General features: G+C 39.3%; 2 protein-coding genes across 2 annotated transcripts in view; both read right to left on the bottom strand.

The window, feature by feature from the left end:
- The window catches only part of EFNB2 (ephrin B2), a 50327-nt gene extending 45098 nt beyond the window's left edge, over positions 1–5229 (bottom strand). Inside the window, exon 1 of the mRNA XM_007938920.2 lies at positions 5108–5229. Coding sequence (XP_007937111.1) covers positions 5108–5229 — 122 coding nt within the window. The remainder of the gene's footprint in view (positions 1–5107) is intronic.
- A 9397-nt stretch (positions 5230–14626) lies between these two features.
- The window catches only part of ARGLU1 (arginine and glutamate rich 1), a 32682-nt gene continuing 30801 nt past the window's right edge, over positions 14627–16507 (bottom strand). Inside the window, exon 4 of the mRNA XM_007938919.2 lies at positions 14627–14791. Coding sequence (XP_007937110.1) covers positions 14627–14791 — 165 coding nt within the window. The remainder of the gene's footprint in view (positions 14792–16507) is intronic.

Below are 16507 nucleotides of genomic sequence, written 5' to 3'. Positions count from 1 at the left end.
TTTGCCTAAAAATAAAAGCAAATTGTGTCAGACCCTTTCACTTTGTTTTTTGATTCGGAACTACAAAATGGATTACTAAAGAAATCTTCAGAGTTCACACGGCTAGTATAGCACTGAATTTAAAATGAGAATTAAACAAGTTAAACAGGGGAGCCATGTCAACGGTTTACATTTTCCATCATGGGAGAAGGGTTGAATTGCTTATGTCTTTGTATTCTTTGGCTTTATAGAGACAATGAAGCCACAGGAGTTTTTCCAAGCTGTTCGAACACTGTCCCATTTGCTATCCTTCCTTCTTTGCTTTTCTTAGATTCCTCCCCCAACCCCATTCTAATTCCCCCTGAAAAGGGGGGGGGGCGCACTTCCCTGAAAGAGCTAATTCCTTACTAGAAGCTTATAGTTCTATGGGTCCTGCATATTTTAATCAAAATATTTTAAACAGTTGAACACTCCTATTTAAGGCTCTACTCCGCTACACAAAGAATGAGCTCATAAGCAAATCTATGTAGATGTATGATAAGTGACCTGAAAAACAGGTTCTTTATGTCAGCAGCAAAGGCAGGCAGAGATTAGGCAGACATGAGTACCATTTTAATCACTAGTTTTCTTAGAATAGCATGTCTTTTTTCCTAATTTGCAATTAAATATTTTAAAGACTAAAGTTTTCATAAAATGTTAAAGGCAAATCGTTTCTTAAAAAAGATGTGATTAGGGACCACATTCTGTATTCCCTTTTCCCTGCCACTCCCATTTCTATGACGCATCACTGCAGCCATGCTGGGACCTCAAACAGTTTCCCATTAGGTGAACACACTCTGAAATGTCGCTTTAAGTTATATGTCACACTGAAGCTCCTGTGAGCTCCCTGAAGTCTATCAGTATAGGGCAAGGTAGAGAAATTGAGTTGCACCTACCACAAGTCCTTTGAAGGTAATGATCATACTGGTCCACCAGAGGATGTACCTCATTAAAGTTTACAGGTAAGAGGTTTTACAATGATTACTATAAATAATAACCCAATTACTCTTCAGTTGATTCTACTGTGGAGTCCTTCCAATATGTAGCTTTCAGCTGGTCTCAGGGCCTACTGCTAATTCACCTGTCCTCATACTTGAGCCTGAGGGTCAGAAACAGGAATGCTGGAGTCATCTGCATTGCTCTGCATCAGCACTACAAGTGTCAACAGCTATGCTTTGGGAAAGATTTAGAACCAAGTGCTTAACAAATAATCTTAACCTCCAGCTCCTGTTTCAGAGTCTTGAAGCTGTAATTGTTGAGGTTAAAAAGCGCAGTCCCTAGACACATGGTTCCCAAATAAATTCTCTTCTGAAAAGAAGGCTACCAAGCATGTTGTGAGATATCGCTTTAGCTCCCTCTTTGTGCTCTGCCTGGCTCAGTTGTCCCATGGAACAACGACAGTCCATTACCTACAGTTTATCATCCTGACAAAATGTGAGGAATGTGGATGTGAAAGCACTAACAATTCCACCCCTGGTGCTTTGTTCTTTTTTCTCTCTATATTAAAACCGACAAGATTAACCCAAACGCAAACTCCGGAGCAGAGTTCAAGGGGCTATTCAATCAGTGGTGAATGTGCATTTGTTTACCTACAAAAATAAGAATTTCGGACACAATGGAAGGCAGGCTGGCTTATATATGTTATTGAATGAACTGTTTAAACAGGACTATCCATTGTAGTTTATTTTATCAATCTGTGACAGGTCTGTATTTATTCAGTGCCTGAGTGTTGTGAAGCCCATGTATTATAGGTTATCTGGATATTATTCAGCCACTCTTTTGTATCATCCCAGTCAATCAATATCAGAAACTCAGTACTATGTAGGAGAAAATTACATGGGAAAAGAAAAATGCTTTGTTAACTAACTAGTGTATGATGTACATGGAATAGCAACCTTCGAAGTAAGAAATTAATGCCTGACTGAAAATTTTCAACGAATTCAGTGTAATTCACTCTACAATACCATCTCAACACAAGTTTGCTCACTATAAAGTGAAATCAATATAAAAATAAGGGCCGAATATTTTATTTTGGCTTTAAAACCATCATGCCTGGAAAAAGCTGCTCTATTGAAATATTATTTAGAAACAGAAGCCGGGTTTTGGTAACCTATCCTAAATTTTAAAAAAAGGAAAAGCTTAACCAATCTAAATGGTTATAATTGACCCAACTCTCCCAGACCCTATTGATACAATGTGAATAATTTAGCAGGGGTGTCTCTAATGTTACTTACTGTATGTAAGACTTCTTTTGATTATTCCATAAACTCTCAGGGATGGGGACAGCAGACAGTGTGATTAAAGTAGTTATGGAGACGGTGAATTTACAAAGGATTTTCTGAACCCTGTATTCAAACAGCTGCTGCATGCTCCCTATGTCGACCACCTGCTAAAAAAGCTGACCTCCAAATGAAACAAATCTAATTACTGATCGTTGCTTCATTACAAATGAATTCTTCCATAGGTCATATGAACTGATGTGAAACTTCAATGCATTTGATTACCTTCCTGTAACATCATATTTGCTGATGGAAACTTTTCCTTGGGCAGAAATATGCAACTTCCATAAATAAATCAACCCCCTGGCACCACGGGTTTTAATCATTACTAAACTGAGAGAAGGCTCTTTCATATCATTCCTCCAGGAAGAAATTTTCTAATTTCTCAAGCTAGCATTCAGCTGCATACTTTGTGAAATAGATCTTTTCCAGGGACAAATTATCCAGAGTCCTCCAGGCAAGCCATTATAGTGAGACTTTTTAAAGAAATGCTACTCTTGAGGAATGGAACAATCACACCAACAACAGCAGCAGCAGTAGTGCAGGGAGGTAGATTTCTCCAAAATACAGGCCTCTAGCGGGTCTATAAATCTCTAGCCACAGCACAGGATGGGGAGGGGGGCAAAAAACACAAACTAATTTTAATTATCAGGATGATGAAGAAGTATTAGTTTTCATCCCACTGCTCCCAAGAAAAAAACTGCAAATGGTTGGAATAAATACTGTTCTACCCTTTTTCCCAAGAAGGTATTTCTAATTTTCCCAGAAACACACAGATGGTAGAATTAATAACACAAGATACATATAATGAGTTAATCGCTGAAGAAGTTAATAAAAATTTCTTTTAATTAGAATTAAATATAAATATTAAGTCTTTATCACGATTTTAAAAGAAAAAAATCAGCACCCAGAGAGAGCCCTCATCAGTGAAAAGTGAAAAGTAGAACAGAACACGGACCTTAAAGGGGGGGGGAGGGGGGCGGGGAGGAAAGGAGTGCTGGCTCGAGAACATTGTGCATGGAAGAGTGACCTCTGTAGGAACATAGCGAGCAGTGGCTCAGGCCTCACTCCCGCCCGGCTCTCCTCCTAGGTCCTGGCTTGAAAGCAGTCTCTCCTGGACGCCGCGTGCCAGCTAATGCGTGGAGGTCCGGAGTTGGGCATTTTCAGGCATCACCAAGTGCCTCACAATTTGGTATTTAGTGTAAAGAGCTCGCTAATAGTACCCTAAGCAAACAGAACATCTGACTTTTTAAATAATCCATACAGATCAGGCTACTTGGAAGAATGCTGTATTAAGTTAATTTAAAAATAGGAGCAGTGTTTGAAAGTGGCAACTAAGCAATGTGCCAGAATTTGTTTAATCTCGTTCACAATTATGATGTTTCTTGCCCTTTTAATCGGAAACTACTGGCTGATATTTTGATGAATTTAAAATTTACCATTTTTAAAAAAGAATGGATAAAATTCCTTAATTAGGATGTGGTCTCTAAATGCCCCACTTCTTTACTTCTAAGTCAATGCTCAACTTGCACAACTTCAATAAGGCCATTGATTTTAGTCTGTAATATCAAATGCTTGCTCTTTTTCCAAGTTTCCTAAGCCTAAAATTCCATGATTGTGTAAAACTTTTTTTTTTGGAGTAATTCGAAATGTATCCCGAGAATGAAGTAATACACATTGACTGCATTGCTGATTAAGTACAAGTACAGCCATTTGTATTTAGTGATGAATTATTGCCTTCCTAATTTCTGAATTTACTTTCCTTACCCAAACTGAAAGTTACTCTCCACAAGGCCTGCCTTTCTTCTGGCTTCACCGTTACATAAATTAAAGTCTGATCCCCAAAGATCCAATTCCTGCCCATTTTCCCAAAATGCCAAGGAGCAGTGTTTACTGAGTAATACTCTTAAGATTTTGCAGAACGCGTCGTTAAAATCAAGTCGGCTATCTCGACTGCAGAGTTTAAGGCTACTGATTTACAGATGAAGGCAGAAGCCAACGTGCCAGGGTTTCTCTGAGATAAGAAACAAATAGTACAGCTCCTGCGCGGGGTGTTGATGGGGGCAAGGAGACGGCTCTCGTCCCCCGAGTTCTCTCACGGAGCAACCGAGCTGCTGGCGCGCCCTCGGGCTGGCGGCGCCACGACTAGGCGCGCGGGCTTCGGGGCGCTGCCCGCTCCAGAGGCGCGGGGAAACCAAGGGCTACCCTTTTCAAGAGTACGCTCCACTGCCTGCTCCTTGGCCACTCCCGTCGCACGCCCGGCGAAGCGCCGGGAGAGCGCGGTCGTGTGCGTTTCTCGGAACGGCAACATCCCGGCCTTTCTCGGCAGCATCCCTCCCTCCGCTGAAGCCAGCCAGCCCCTCCACTTCGGTCCGGATTATTTGTGGCCATATTCTTCGTCCTCGAGAAGAACCGAGGGTCAGGTATCGCCACCGGACACCTTCCCGGACGTGACATTCGATCTGCCAGAAGCTTTTACCGCCGGGGAGTGCTTGGGGGAAGGGCGCCCTTTCGGGCCGGCGCTCGGGCTCCAAAGCCAAGCGAGGTGTCTCCACCTAGTGAAATGTGGCGGCGGGGGTTGGGTGGGGGTGGTGCAGGGAGCCGGCTGAGGCTTCAAAAAAAAAAAAAAAAGAAAAAAATAAAAACCTCTCTCTGCCGCGCGGCTCCGGATAAGCGCGGCCTCGCAGGGAGAAGGGACGTCTGTGTCTCTCCCTCCTCCCACAGGACGCGGCGCGGCGGACCCAGGGCTGGGACTCGAGGGACCGTGGGGGTGCGGGCGGGGTTTGGGGAGAATCGCGGGCGCAACTTACTTGGAGTTCGAGGAATTCCAATAGATAGGTTCTAAAACTATCGATCTGGAAATCGCAGTTCTGCATAAAACCATCAAAACTCCCCAGCAGTACTTCCACACGGAGTCCCTCCTCACGGCCATGGCCACACCACTCCCACCTCTGCACGACCTCCGGATCTCGGAGGGGCGGTACGTGGACCCGGTATCCCCAATCCTCCTGGGCAAAAACAGGAGCAAAAACGCAAAACCCCGCGAATCCGGAGCGACGAAGGGCACGATCGGCGCGCCAAGCCTGCTTCCAGCGGCTCACAGAGTCCTCGAGATGCGCTCGCCCTCCGGGGTCTTTTCAGGGCGTAAGGCTAGGGCCGCGGGAGACAAGGCTCGGTGCGCGGCGTCGCGGCGGGCTCTGGGCTCCGGGTCGCCGCGCCGAACGCAACTCGACGCTCGACTCCCGTGCGAATCCAGGTTGCCGGGCGCATCCACGGCGGGCGCGCTCGCAGGTCGTAAAGAAGCGAAGGGCTTGCTGGGGTTTAAAAACAAAAGGCAAGTAGAGGAGAGACGACTCGGGTGAAAGGCGAAGGGTGTTGCTGGTGGCGCGGAGCTCAGGTTCGGCTGGGGTGGGCGCTCCGCCCCGGAGAAAGGTCGCGTCGGACTATAGATCCAGAGGGGCGGGCAGCGCCCTGAGTCCACGAGCGCCGCGTCGGCGCGATTCCATCTTCCTATCCACAGAAAGGAGGCGCCGGTGCTGCTAGAGAAGACCTCCAGAGCGCGTAGGAATCTCTCAATTCTTTCTGCTCGTCAGGAACCTGCGCTCCGCGCTCTCAGCCCACACATGCAGGAAAGAAAGAAAAGCTCCGTCCTTGCTGGCGGACAGGGGCTTGATGCTGCTGCTGTTTTCTCAGCTGCTCGCTGCGATCCGGCCGGGACGCGTGTGCTATCTTTTTGTGTGCAGCGAATGCGCACCCCGAACCGAGGTACTGGGCGCACCGCAGGCTCGCTCTGCCACGGCCGGCTCCAGGAACCGCCGCGCGTCTCCGCGGAAGGAAAGTCAGCGCTGCTGGCGCGCTGTCAGAGCAATATAAACGCATGGCCCCGCCTCTCTACGCCCAGCCCATTGGCTAGTTTCCCGAGACCTACGCGCTGGTTGGCAGGGTGCCTTGTCCTTCAGCCGCCGACATTCGATCTCGGTGAGGCGGGGCGGCTGTCTGACAGGTAAAGCCCCGCCCCGCAGCGCCACGTTTGGGGAGCCCTGGAGTTCTAGAGCTGAGCACAATGCAGAAAATATTACGGAAAGGAAAAAAGTCTCTTTACCGTATTCACAGGGCGCTAACTCATTCATATTGGCAAAGGTGCACCAAGAGAGGCAGAGGAGGGTCCTCCGCCCAGTCATGTTGGAGATGTTGGTGGGAAACACATTAAGAGGAACGTCCCGAGGTAGGGGGTAGAAAACAGCTCAGAAAGGAAAGGGAAACCACTATAAAGGCGTTACCTTTCCCTCCTTCTGTCAGTTACCCTCACTACAAATGCATTCCTTTATTACCATCATGCCTCTATTTTCTGGCAAAATTTCTAACATCAAAACTTAGGAAAATTAGAGGGTGAAACTAACTTTTGCAGAGTCAAGAGCAGTAGATTTACCCATGACAATTTTCTTTCTTGTGTTTTTTTCTTTTTCTTTCTATATAGGGCTTACACATACCCTCTATTGCCCCTCCCACACGCATACACACCCATCAAGTTACTTGGCTCTCTTTGCTATTTCTCACGATGCCTCTTAATGATGGGTTTCAAAATTTATTTTGTTACAAAACAATCGGCTAGGAGCCTACCTAAGTCAATAGGGCCTGGAAATGCAAAACGACTTCAAAAGAACTTGGCGACATAATTTGCAACAGATAATTAGGGGCTCTCAACTTGTGTGTGAATATCTTCGCCCTCCCCTGTCTGTCAGATTTTGTGCCACTTTCTCCTTTCCACACTTTCTTGTGGGCGTTTTCTCTTCCGTTCCACACTTTTTTTTTTCCTGAGCAAATAGCATCCGGTAAGCTTACACCGCAAATGTCGCCTCGACGAAAGCACGCCAGCTATGGCTTTCTTCTTAATTAACCTCTCACGCTTTCCCGAAGGTGACCGGGAATTCAGAAAGTGATGAGGATAAATACCGATGTGTGATATAGAAGTCGATGCATATGCTTATTTTCAGTGTCTAAAAGGCCCAAATGAAGAGGAAGCAGGAAATTCTTTATTACTTTGATTCTCTGTTAAGTGCTTGTCTAAAGAACGGCTTTGAAACTGCCTCACGATCCGGAAGGCGTGCTCAAATCAATGATTTTTCCACGGACCCACAGCGCCCACTAGCGACCATTTTTACTTCTCTATCTTGAGAGCACAATACCCAGAGAGAATAGATTGCAGAATCTAATCAAATCAGAAAGTATAAAAGATAATCTTTTAAAATAGCTAACAGCAGGGAGAATATGGTAGAAATAAAGCACAGTAGAGTTGTAAAATTCATAGCTTGAAAATATTAAGCAATGAAATATGCTGGTATACATACAAGCTTTTTGAAAAATCCTATCTATGTCAGGATTTCTTTACGTTTCAAACGTAACGACCTGGCCAATATTCCTACACGTTGCATTTCTTTAGTCAGCCAAATTATCCACTAAACCAAATTTAAAAGAGAAAATATACATGGTGAAACATCTTGTTAAGACAATTTTTTTTCACTTGTTTTCTTCAATCTGATGGCTTTTAGGGTGAGTTGTGTTTTAACTATTCGTTTTTTGGAAACGTTAATGTAAGTTAACGTGCATTTCAATCGAGAGTGTTAAAATTGAATAAACACTTTTTTTTTAAAGATCGAAAACACTAAAACAAAAAGAAAGAAAGAAAAGAAACCTCTTAAGGCGTGCATAATTTTCCAAATAAAAACTTTGAGAGAGGAGAAAACTTTATTTTTCCATAAATGCTCACTTCAAATAAGCTTTCAATTTCAAAAATGAAATCTATGAAAATGCTCGGAAACGATATGCTGCTTCACAGTCATCAGGAGCTTGCTAGAAAAGACTGAAAAAGCAGGAAGGAACAGGAGATAATTTAGAAAGACAAGACTAATTTTTAATACGCTTAAAGAAAACAGGAATTCATTTGAAATCTAACAAACTCAGCTTGATCTTTTTTGAAAGAACTGAGTATCTCAGTACAATCAGTGCAAACTTGTTTTGTGAAATTTGTGATCTCTCAGCTCATCACATCCTCTTCAACTAGAGGAAATAAAGGAAATCTTCATTGTCTGAAACAAGCTGTGACTTTCAAAACTATCCTTTTCACTAAATCAGATATTCTTATACCCAAGCATTTTACCTTGAGAAAAATGTAGATGTACAATTAAAACAATTTCCTTTTAAAAAGTGTGCATTTGACCCAGAAGAATCCTACACAGTAAGATCCCTATTGTATAACTTTAGGGTGTGAATATGCATTACTTACTTTCAGTAAATAAGGAATAATTAGCAACCAGCTGTAAAGACTATGTGAGAAGCATCAGCATTAGCAAGCAATTCAAATTTCCACTGCTGTTTAAATATTGATTTGGGTAATTAAAAGCATTATTGTACATATATCATGCCAGGGCAAAGGGGAAAAAAAAAAAGTATGTCATATTGGCCATTCACATAGGACTTTGTAATGCAGAAATTCTAAAGAATCCCAAAAGGGAGAAGCAATCCTATCAGTGTAATAATGCTTCCTGGATTTGGACCGTAATTTACAATTCTAGGAGAAAGTTGGTTATGTTTGCAAATCTGTAATTTTATTGGGACGTATTTAACCCCACATCAAGAAATGAAATTTTGTTTCAGCCGAAGTTAAATCTAGTTAAAGAGCAAGTTTCTAAAAGTAGAATTCATAAAATGGTTAGGAATTTAAAAGTTTATTTTAAAAGTTGATATAAAGTTAAATTATTGTAGAATGTGGTGGTAAATATAATTTAAATATAAATTGGATAATTCTTGTTTTAAAAAATAAGAAGGCAACAAATTTTGCCCAAGAAAATGCACCTTACTAATCATGCTCCTACTTCCTTTGAATTCCTAAGCATGTTTTGGTCTCTAGAACTTATGGTTAACAGTTTTTTATATTCCTTATGGTATTCCATTCTAAGATGGTTTTTAAGAAATATACTTGCATTAAGAAAATCTTATCTAAATGTAAAGCTGCAGAAAAATTATTGAAAGTTAATATATGTTGATTGAATTTTGTCAAAGATGAACTTTTTATGTAGCTATCTATAAGCTTCTTCTAAAATTGTATCCTTTTGCTTCCTGGCACTGTACTTGATTTTATGTAAGTCATTGAAATTTTAGAAATCTAATAAATCACAGTATTTTGCCCAATTTACTCCTGAGGGGAAGATTTGACCCAAAGTAAATAAAACTTTTTCTTAAATTTTGTTACACACCCCTCCTCCACTTATCTGCTTTAAAATAAAGATTATACATTGAGATATTTCTAACTGGAGCCTAGATATTTGTGACTGGCAGAAGTGTTAGTTTCTTCTTTTTGGTAAAAAAATCATTTTTCCTTGAAAGTTTAGTGACAATTCATTCTTTATGTCCATATTATCCACAAGTCATTTAAATTTAGTTCAATCTATCACTTCTTTTATAGGACTATTAGGTGCAAAACCAGCATCTTGAGGAAAGTATACAGAAATAGGTCCAACTCAAACTGGCAATAAATCTTAATTGCAAACCAAGAACTTTCGAGGGCCAGATTTCATCCTCCCATTCCCAGCTGAATTAGGTAGGGTGATGGGAATAAATGAGTGACCTGTGCATCGTTTTGATTTTATCCCTTAACTCTTTTATCTTCTCTAAACATGATTCCCCCTTTATGGACTGATAACAGAAATGATTTATGTGAAGAGAAATGGTTAAAGTGCTACTGCTCTACACATAGGGGTAGCACTGACGGCAGGAATTGAAGATAATCAATCTCCCATTCTGGGTTTATAAAACATTTTTTTTTGGCCCACTTATCCCTCCTTCAGAAAAAGAAATTCACCAGAGCTTAGAACGGACTTCCTTGGAAGACCAAGTAATCTACTTCCATAGAGATATGCTTTAGAAACCCAAGGAAGGGTCGCTACCAGTCGGATCTGACTCTGACGGCAGTGAGTTTGGTTTTTAGAACCAACTTCAATTATGTATTCCTTTGTAAATTCCATTTTGTAATTTAATTTGAAATGAAAGCCTTGAACACGAGGAAGGGAATTATAATTATCCAAGTGGACTACAGAGAACCCATTATACGCTACCCTTAGTAACCCAGGTTTAGTAATCAATAGATGTACCTATTTGGAAAATATACTATTAAGAAAAAAAAAAAAAAACCACCTTTGACCGATTGTGAAACTGATGGTGTGAAGATACTGTTTTAATCTACTGGCTTTGTTGTTATGTGCTGTCCCGTCTGACCCAACTCATTGCGACCCCTCCTTGGGTTTCCAAGGCATGATCACTACTAAGTAGATTGCCCCATCTTCCTTCTGAGGAGTAGCTGGTGGATTTAAACTGCCAGCCTTCTGGTTAGCAGTCAAGTACCTTAGGCACTATGCTACCAGAGCCCCCTGGAAGCTTGGAAAAACAGCATTCTTCTTTCCAAATGCGACTTTCCATTAAGTGTTTTATAAATGCTATAACAAGAAGGATATAAGCACTCATCACATAACTGAATTTGCAGGGCATTCATACACACACACACACACACACGCATTCTGATTTGTATTACTTTGTAAAATCAAAGCAAGATTTTGAGGAAATAACTTACAGGGCATTTACATTGGGCCCTCTGTATCACTCCCTCCCCCAATGTTTTGTAGCTCCAAATCAGCTAGTGTTCTCAGGCAATTAATCACCTTAAATAAATAGCAAATCTAGTACAAAACGTATAGCGGTGTAAATAAAAATCATTTTACTACTGCACCATTGGTCGTCCATCATCATGGACAACTGTATGTTAAAACACAAAACACTGAACAAAAAATGCTAGGACTAATAAAGGTGAGAATGAAGGAATCAAGACCACCATAACTCCCAACTCAAAAAGTAGAGCTTACTGCTTGGGCTTCAGCACCAATCCTAAAACCCTATTACTTCCAGTAACGATTAAGGTCCTTTCATTGCTTAATGGAGCCCCTCCCTCAGGTAGCACAAGCGATTAAATGCTTGGCTGCGAACCAGAAAGTTGATGGTTGAATCCACCCAGAGCCATCTCAGACCTGGTAGGTGACCTACTTCCAGATAATGAAATCCCTATGGAGTGCAGTTCTACTCTGAAACACACAGGGGTTGCACCAAGTAGAATAGACTGTGGCAACTGCTTTTAAGTACTGCTTAATAGCACTTTAGTACTATTTAGTACTTGAGTGTTCATGGCATTCTCAGGGGAGGGGAAGCATTGGGAATCTCAAAAAAAAAAAAAAAATTAAGGTATCATGTCTTCCGAGTTTCTCATGGCAAGGAGAGCAAAAAGAGCTCTGGTGGTGTAGTAGCTAAGGCATTTGGCTGCTTAGAAACCCATGGTTCAAACCCACCAATGCTCCACAGGAGACAAGGCAGTGGGCTTCTGTCAAAATTTACAGCCTCGGAAACTCTATGGGGGAAGGTCTACTCTGTTCTATAAGGTGATTGAGTCAGAATCGACTTGATGGTAGGGGCCTTGGTTTTTTGGTTTAATAATGCAAAACATACAGGTGGTTCTGGGTGTAAAGGGACAAAAACAAAACAACTAAAACAGCAGCCCTGGTTAACAGCTTCTCAGAAAGTTTAAATTATGTGACAAACAGGATGTTTAATATAAGATGTGGGTTTGAAATTTTATTAGAATCCAATTAGTCAGGATTCTACACTTATTTTACCTAGAAAATTAAACACAAAGCAATTCTTATCTAAGGAAAGGTGGCAATACCAAAAAAGCTATGGACATATGCTAGCACAACTGAACCATTAAGTACATAACTAAAGAGAGAACTTAATTTGCTACATCTTCATAAAGAAAATGGAAGTAATAAATCTTAAACTACAAACCCTTTCCCCTATTTCCAAGCATTAAAGAGTCCTCACACCAAGCTAATTTAAAGGTTTAGTTTATACAATTGATAATTCTGGAAACTCCACAATATAAATGGCAATGGCTACATATTTTAAATACTGTAATAAAAATAAACAGTCGTTAGAATTAATTCTATAATGCATTAAGAATCTAAAAACCAAATTATGAATAAAGGCATATTTAATAAATTAGGGAACAGCAAAACTGCTAATTGGAATAGAATGTCAACTTTTATATTTTATAGTATGTACACAAAGGCAGTAGAAACAAATTAAAGAAAAACATAAATTACTACATTGTTGCAGCACAGAAAAGACTGAGTGTACATAATTAACAGTTACATCCTTTCCTGTAGCCTGGCAAAGAACAGGAGTCAGTTACCAAGCACAGAACAATTTCAGTATCTGAAGGGAATCTTCAACAGCAAGTAGATACCACAATATGTCACTAAGCAACTTACTGTGATTCACACCATATGCAGAAGACATTTTTTAAAGATTAAAAGGCACACATAAGCTGATTTCAAATAATTTTAAGTCCAGGTTACTTTTTAGGTACAATGTTTATAAAATATGTATAGCAAAACAGTTTTAAATAAACATTTCCCAAAACTTGAATACAGAACTTAGGAATGGGTCTGCACCAAAAAAAAGTTACATTAAAAAAAAAAAAAAAAAAGTTTAAGAACCATGAAGTTTATATAAGTAGAGCTAACTTATATTTAGAGATTAAAAAAAAATTATAGGCAACTTACATTCTTTAGGAAAATAGAATGATTGATTTAAGAGTAACAGGTATCACTGTTTACTAAAAGTCAGTTCTCACTACAGTTCATGCTTATTTAAAATTCTATCTTTAAAGATATTTAAACGGATTTTGTTCCTTAATCACAATTAAGACTCACTGAAGAGCTCAAAACTAAAGCAATAGCATTTTCCTTAGCATGCACACACAAAATAATCTACCATTTAGTCATCTCATTAACTTGTTTTCAATTTTAAAGACTGATCGATCAAACTTTCTCAAAAATATTGGGGAACATTTTCTCTACTTTTGAGGACATGTTTATGTATCTCTGGTAGCACTTTTATATCCATATCCTTTTCTTGAATAAATATTACACCACCAGTAGATTTAAACACATGAAAGGATAAATAAGGCAGATTCTAGTGTATAAATGGAAGAAAAATTTATCCATATAATACGTCATGCAAAACAAACAAAAAACCCTTGTAAAAACTTTAAATGTGTCTGTCCCAAAAATAAACGTGCAAGTACCCTATACTGAAGATTTGACTATCTTAGCGTTTTGTAAAACTACAAAGATAAGTTCTTCCTGATGGCCTACTTTGAATATAATCTAAAATTCCATAAATTTTTAGAAACATTTTTTCCTAGTCTTTATTAATCATAATTTATGGTAATAATATCCTAAAACAGAGGCACAAGTTTGAAAATTTAATTGTTTTTCCCCTAGGTGCTGTTAGTCTTGTGTTAAAGGTAATACTGATGATGTCATAATTGCTCTATCATCATAAAGTAGGTGTTTGTAAAAATAGCCATTAAATTCTAATTCACAAGTATATTCAATTTACATATAAACCCTATGTTAAAAGTATAAGCGAGAAGAGAGGAAATATAGCATAGTTCTAAGTCTTCTAAATTGCTGACCATCAAAAAGTAAACCACCCTCTTTTAAGACTTAACAGAACTTAAAAAAAAAATTGCTTAAAACATATGAATTTAAGACTTTACTTTATTCAGCAAAATCATTTATTTACACAGTGGGGAATGCTGGTTTGATTTTGTCAATGAAATAAAAACAAACTGAACAGAGACAATACTGAACTGTATATAAATTTTCTATCAGAGTTGACCAACTGTTTCCTTACCTGTATCGGGAACATCAAGAGCAACAGTATCACAAGGATACTGGTTTAACAATACACCACACAGGTCCAGTAATACCCTGGGAATTTTCCAATGCAATTACCAACTTTTCCTTTTTTTATAAATATATAAAAAAACAAAAAGTCAGCAAAACCAGCATTATGGTGTAATAAACAGAGTATAACTCTGAAGTCAGTGAGTCAGTAAACCTTATCAGACCATCCACAGTTTATACAAAGTGATCTGTTCTTGTTCAGACCACTAATACAGAATCCAAACAGGTGAAAATATATCACTTTTTAGAAGACAACAATGATCTGATAAGGATTTGACTTAATGGAAGTTAAAGGGAAAAAAAGGAATTGCAGAGCATAGCCCCTATTAGAACAAGCTAAGTTTCCATATTTTCCAAATTAAAATAACGAAAAACAAAACAAAAAAACCACTTCAACATGAAGCTACCATACAAAGTTTTTCCATTTTTTTTTTTTGTTTGTTTGTTTGTTTTTGTAAAAAGTTCAGAGTCTACAATTTAATCCTGGGTTTTTAATGAGAAGGACAGTTTTGGCCTGGACTTCCCCTTGCCCAGGATAATTTTTTGTTCTTCCTTTTGCTGACGTTGTCGCTCTTGTTCTAGTTTCATTCTTTCCTCATGAATCTTTCTTTGTTCTTCAACAATTCTTAACTGTTCTTCAGCCTGAAAAATTAAAGTAAAAATTAGAATGTTCTACAAATTCCATGTCTTCTATTAGTAATATTTTAGAAATCAGGTTGCAACTTATCAAAATGTGAACATACAATATACCATGTTTTTTAAAACTTACCTAATGGTCACACAGTAAGCAGAAGAAAAATACCACTATCTCTCAGAAATGGGGTATATCACATAAAAACCATTCACTTCCACTGTTTCTACACATTTTTTACATGAGTAAACCGTAGGAAAAGGATTAAACATTTTAAAACTGGAAAGCAATTTCCACAAATCTTGAGATCAGTGTGAATTTTGTTCTATTACCTATTTTTATCTATACCTTCAGTACATCAGGAGAACACACTACGTATAAACCAAAGTAAGGGTTTATTCAGATAATCCAGCAACACTGTATTTACAATTAGAAAAGTATATAAAAAAATTAGAACCCCTCCCTCATTAAGGCTACATTGTCATGACAATATATAACAAGAATCCCTGAAGAGCTCTTTCCCTGAACAGAAAAAATTAGGAAGCCTTTTTAATGCACTATCTCATTTTTAATGCACACTTGTATAATTAACTCTTTCACAGTACCTTCAACTACTTCACAGCCTCAAGCAACAAACTTCTTTTTCCCTTTATTTCCTACAGGTAATGAAACTTCTCTACCGGAAAATTCAGGCCATTCTTATTATTTCCTCCCTTATCAGCCCTTTCAAAGATATGCTCATTTTCTCAATAAGGCAATGTACGCAGATGATTTTAGCTGTTGTAACTGGGAGGAATGTAGGGAAAAGGATGCCAATGCATCTACTAGGTAGAGTACTGGGACATCGCTAGACTTCCTACAATGCACAGTACAGCTTCTCACTGTGAAGAATTATGCAGCCAAAATATCAACAGTGCCAAGGTTCAGAAACTCAACTTTTACCCTTGCATTTTCAATCTCTTATCACTGTGTTGCCCCTTACCCCTTTTATGACCTTGATCACTGCAAGTCTTATGGGCTGCATTCCTGCTTCCAAAAGTAGTATTTTAACAAGTTTTGCGTCCATCTCCATTATTTCACTGAAATTATTTTCCAGAAAGTAAAAAACTTTTAACAATAAATGTAGCGTCCTTTCACTTTATTCATTGTTCTATTCACTGAAGTCTCTTAAAAATTCTTTCCTCCTACATTATTCTAAGGTTCTCTACCCGATCACTTGTTTGTTTTGTTGTTGTTCAAGGAATAGTATATTCAATGTGATTGGATTACAGGCTTTATGGCAGAAGATGATGTGAAAGGTAATGGACACTGGTATGCAACACAGTTTAAATTTTAGAAGATAGGTAGAAATGCAAGACCCTTATCATCAAACAAAACCAGAGAAAATGAAGACCAGAATTAAAAGTAATGGGAGTTCGACAGGTGACTAAGGTAGAAGAGAGGCATGTTTCAGGTATTTCTAGCTCTTTGTATTTCCATAGAGTTCTGATGGTGTAATGCCTAGGGCATTTGACTGTTAACCAGAAAGCTGGCAGTTCAAACCCACCAGTTGCTCCACAGAAGGAAGATGAGGCAATCTACTTCAGTAACGGTTTTACCACCCTGGAAACCCAATGGAAGTCACTGTGAGTTGGAACTGACTTGATGGCCAGGGGTTTGGGTTTTTCCAGTTTTTTATTTCCACTAGCTCACCCTAGTGGTATAGTGCTTAGAGGGCTCAGCTGCCA

This window comes from Orycteropus afer, unplaced genomic scaffold, assembly GCF_000298275.1.
Source record: "Orycteropus afer afer isolate SDZICR_OR568_19922 unplaced genomic scaffold, OryAfe1.0 scaffold00055, whole genome shotgun sequence".
In the NCBI taxonomy this organism is placed as follows: Eukaryota; Metazoa; Chordata; class Mammalia; order Tubulidentata; family Orycteropodidae; genus Orycteropus; species Orycteropus afer.
This window is presented reverse-complemented; position numbering and strand designations above follow the sequence as displayed.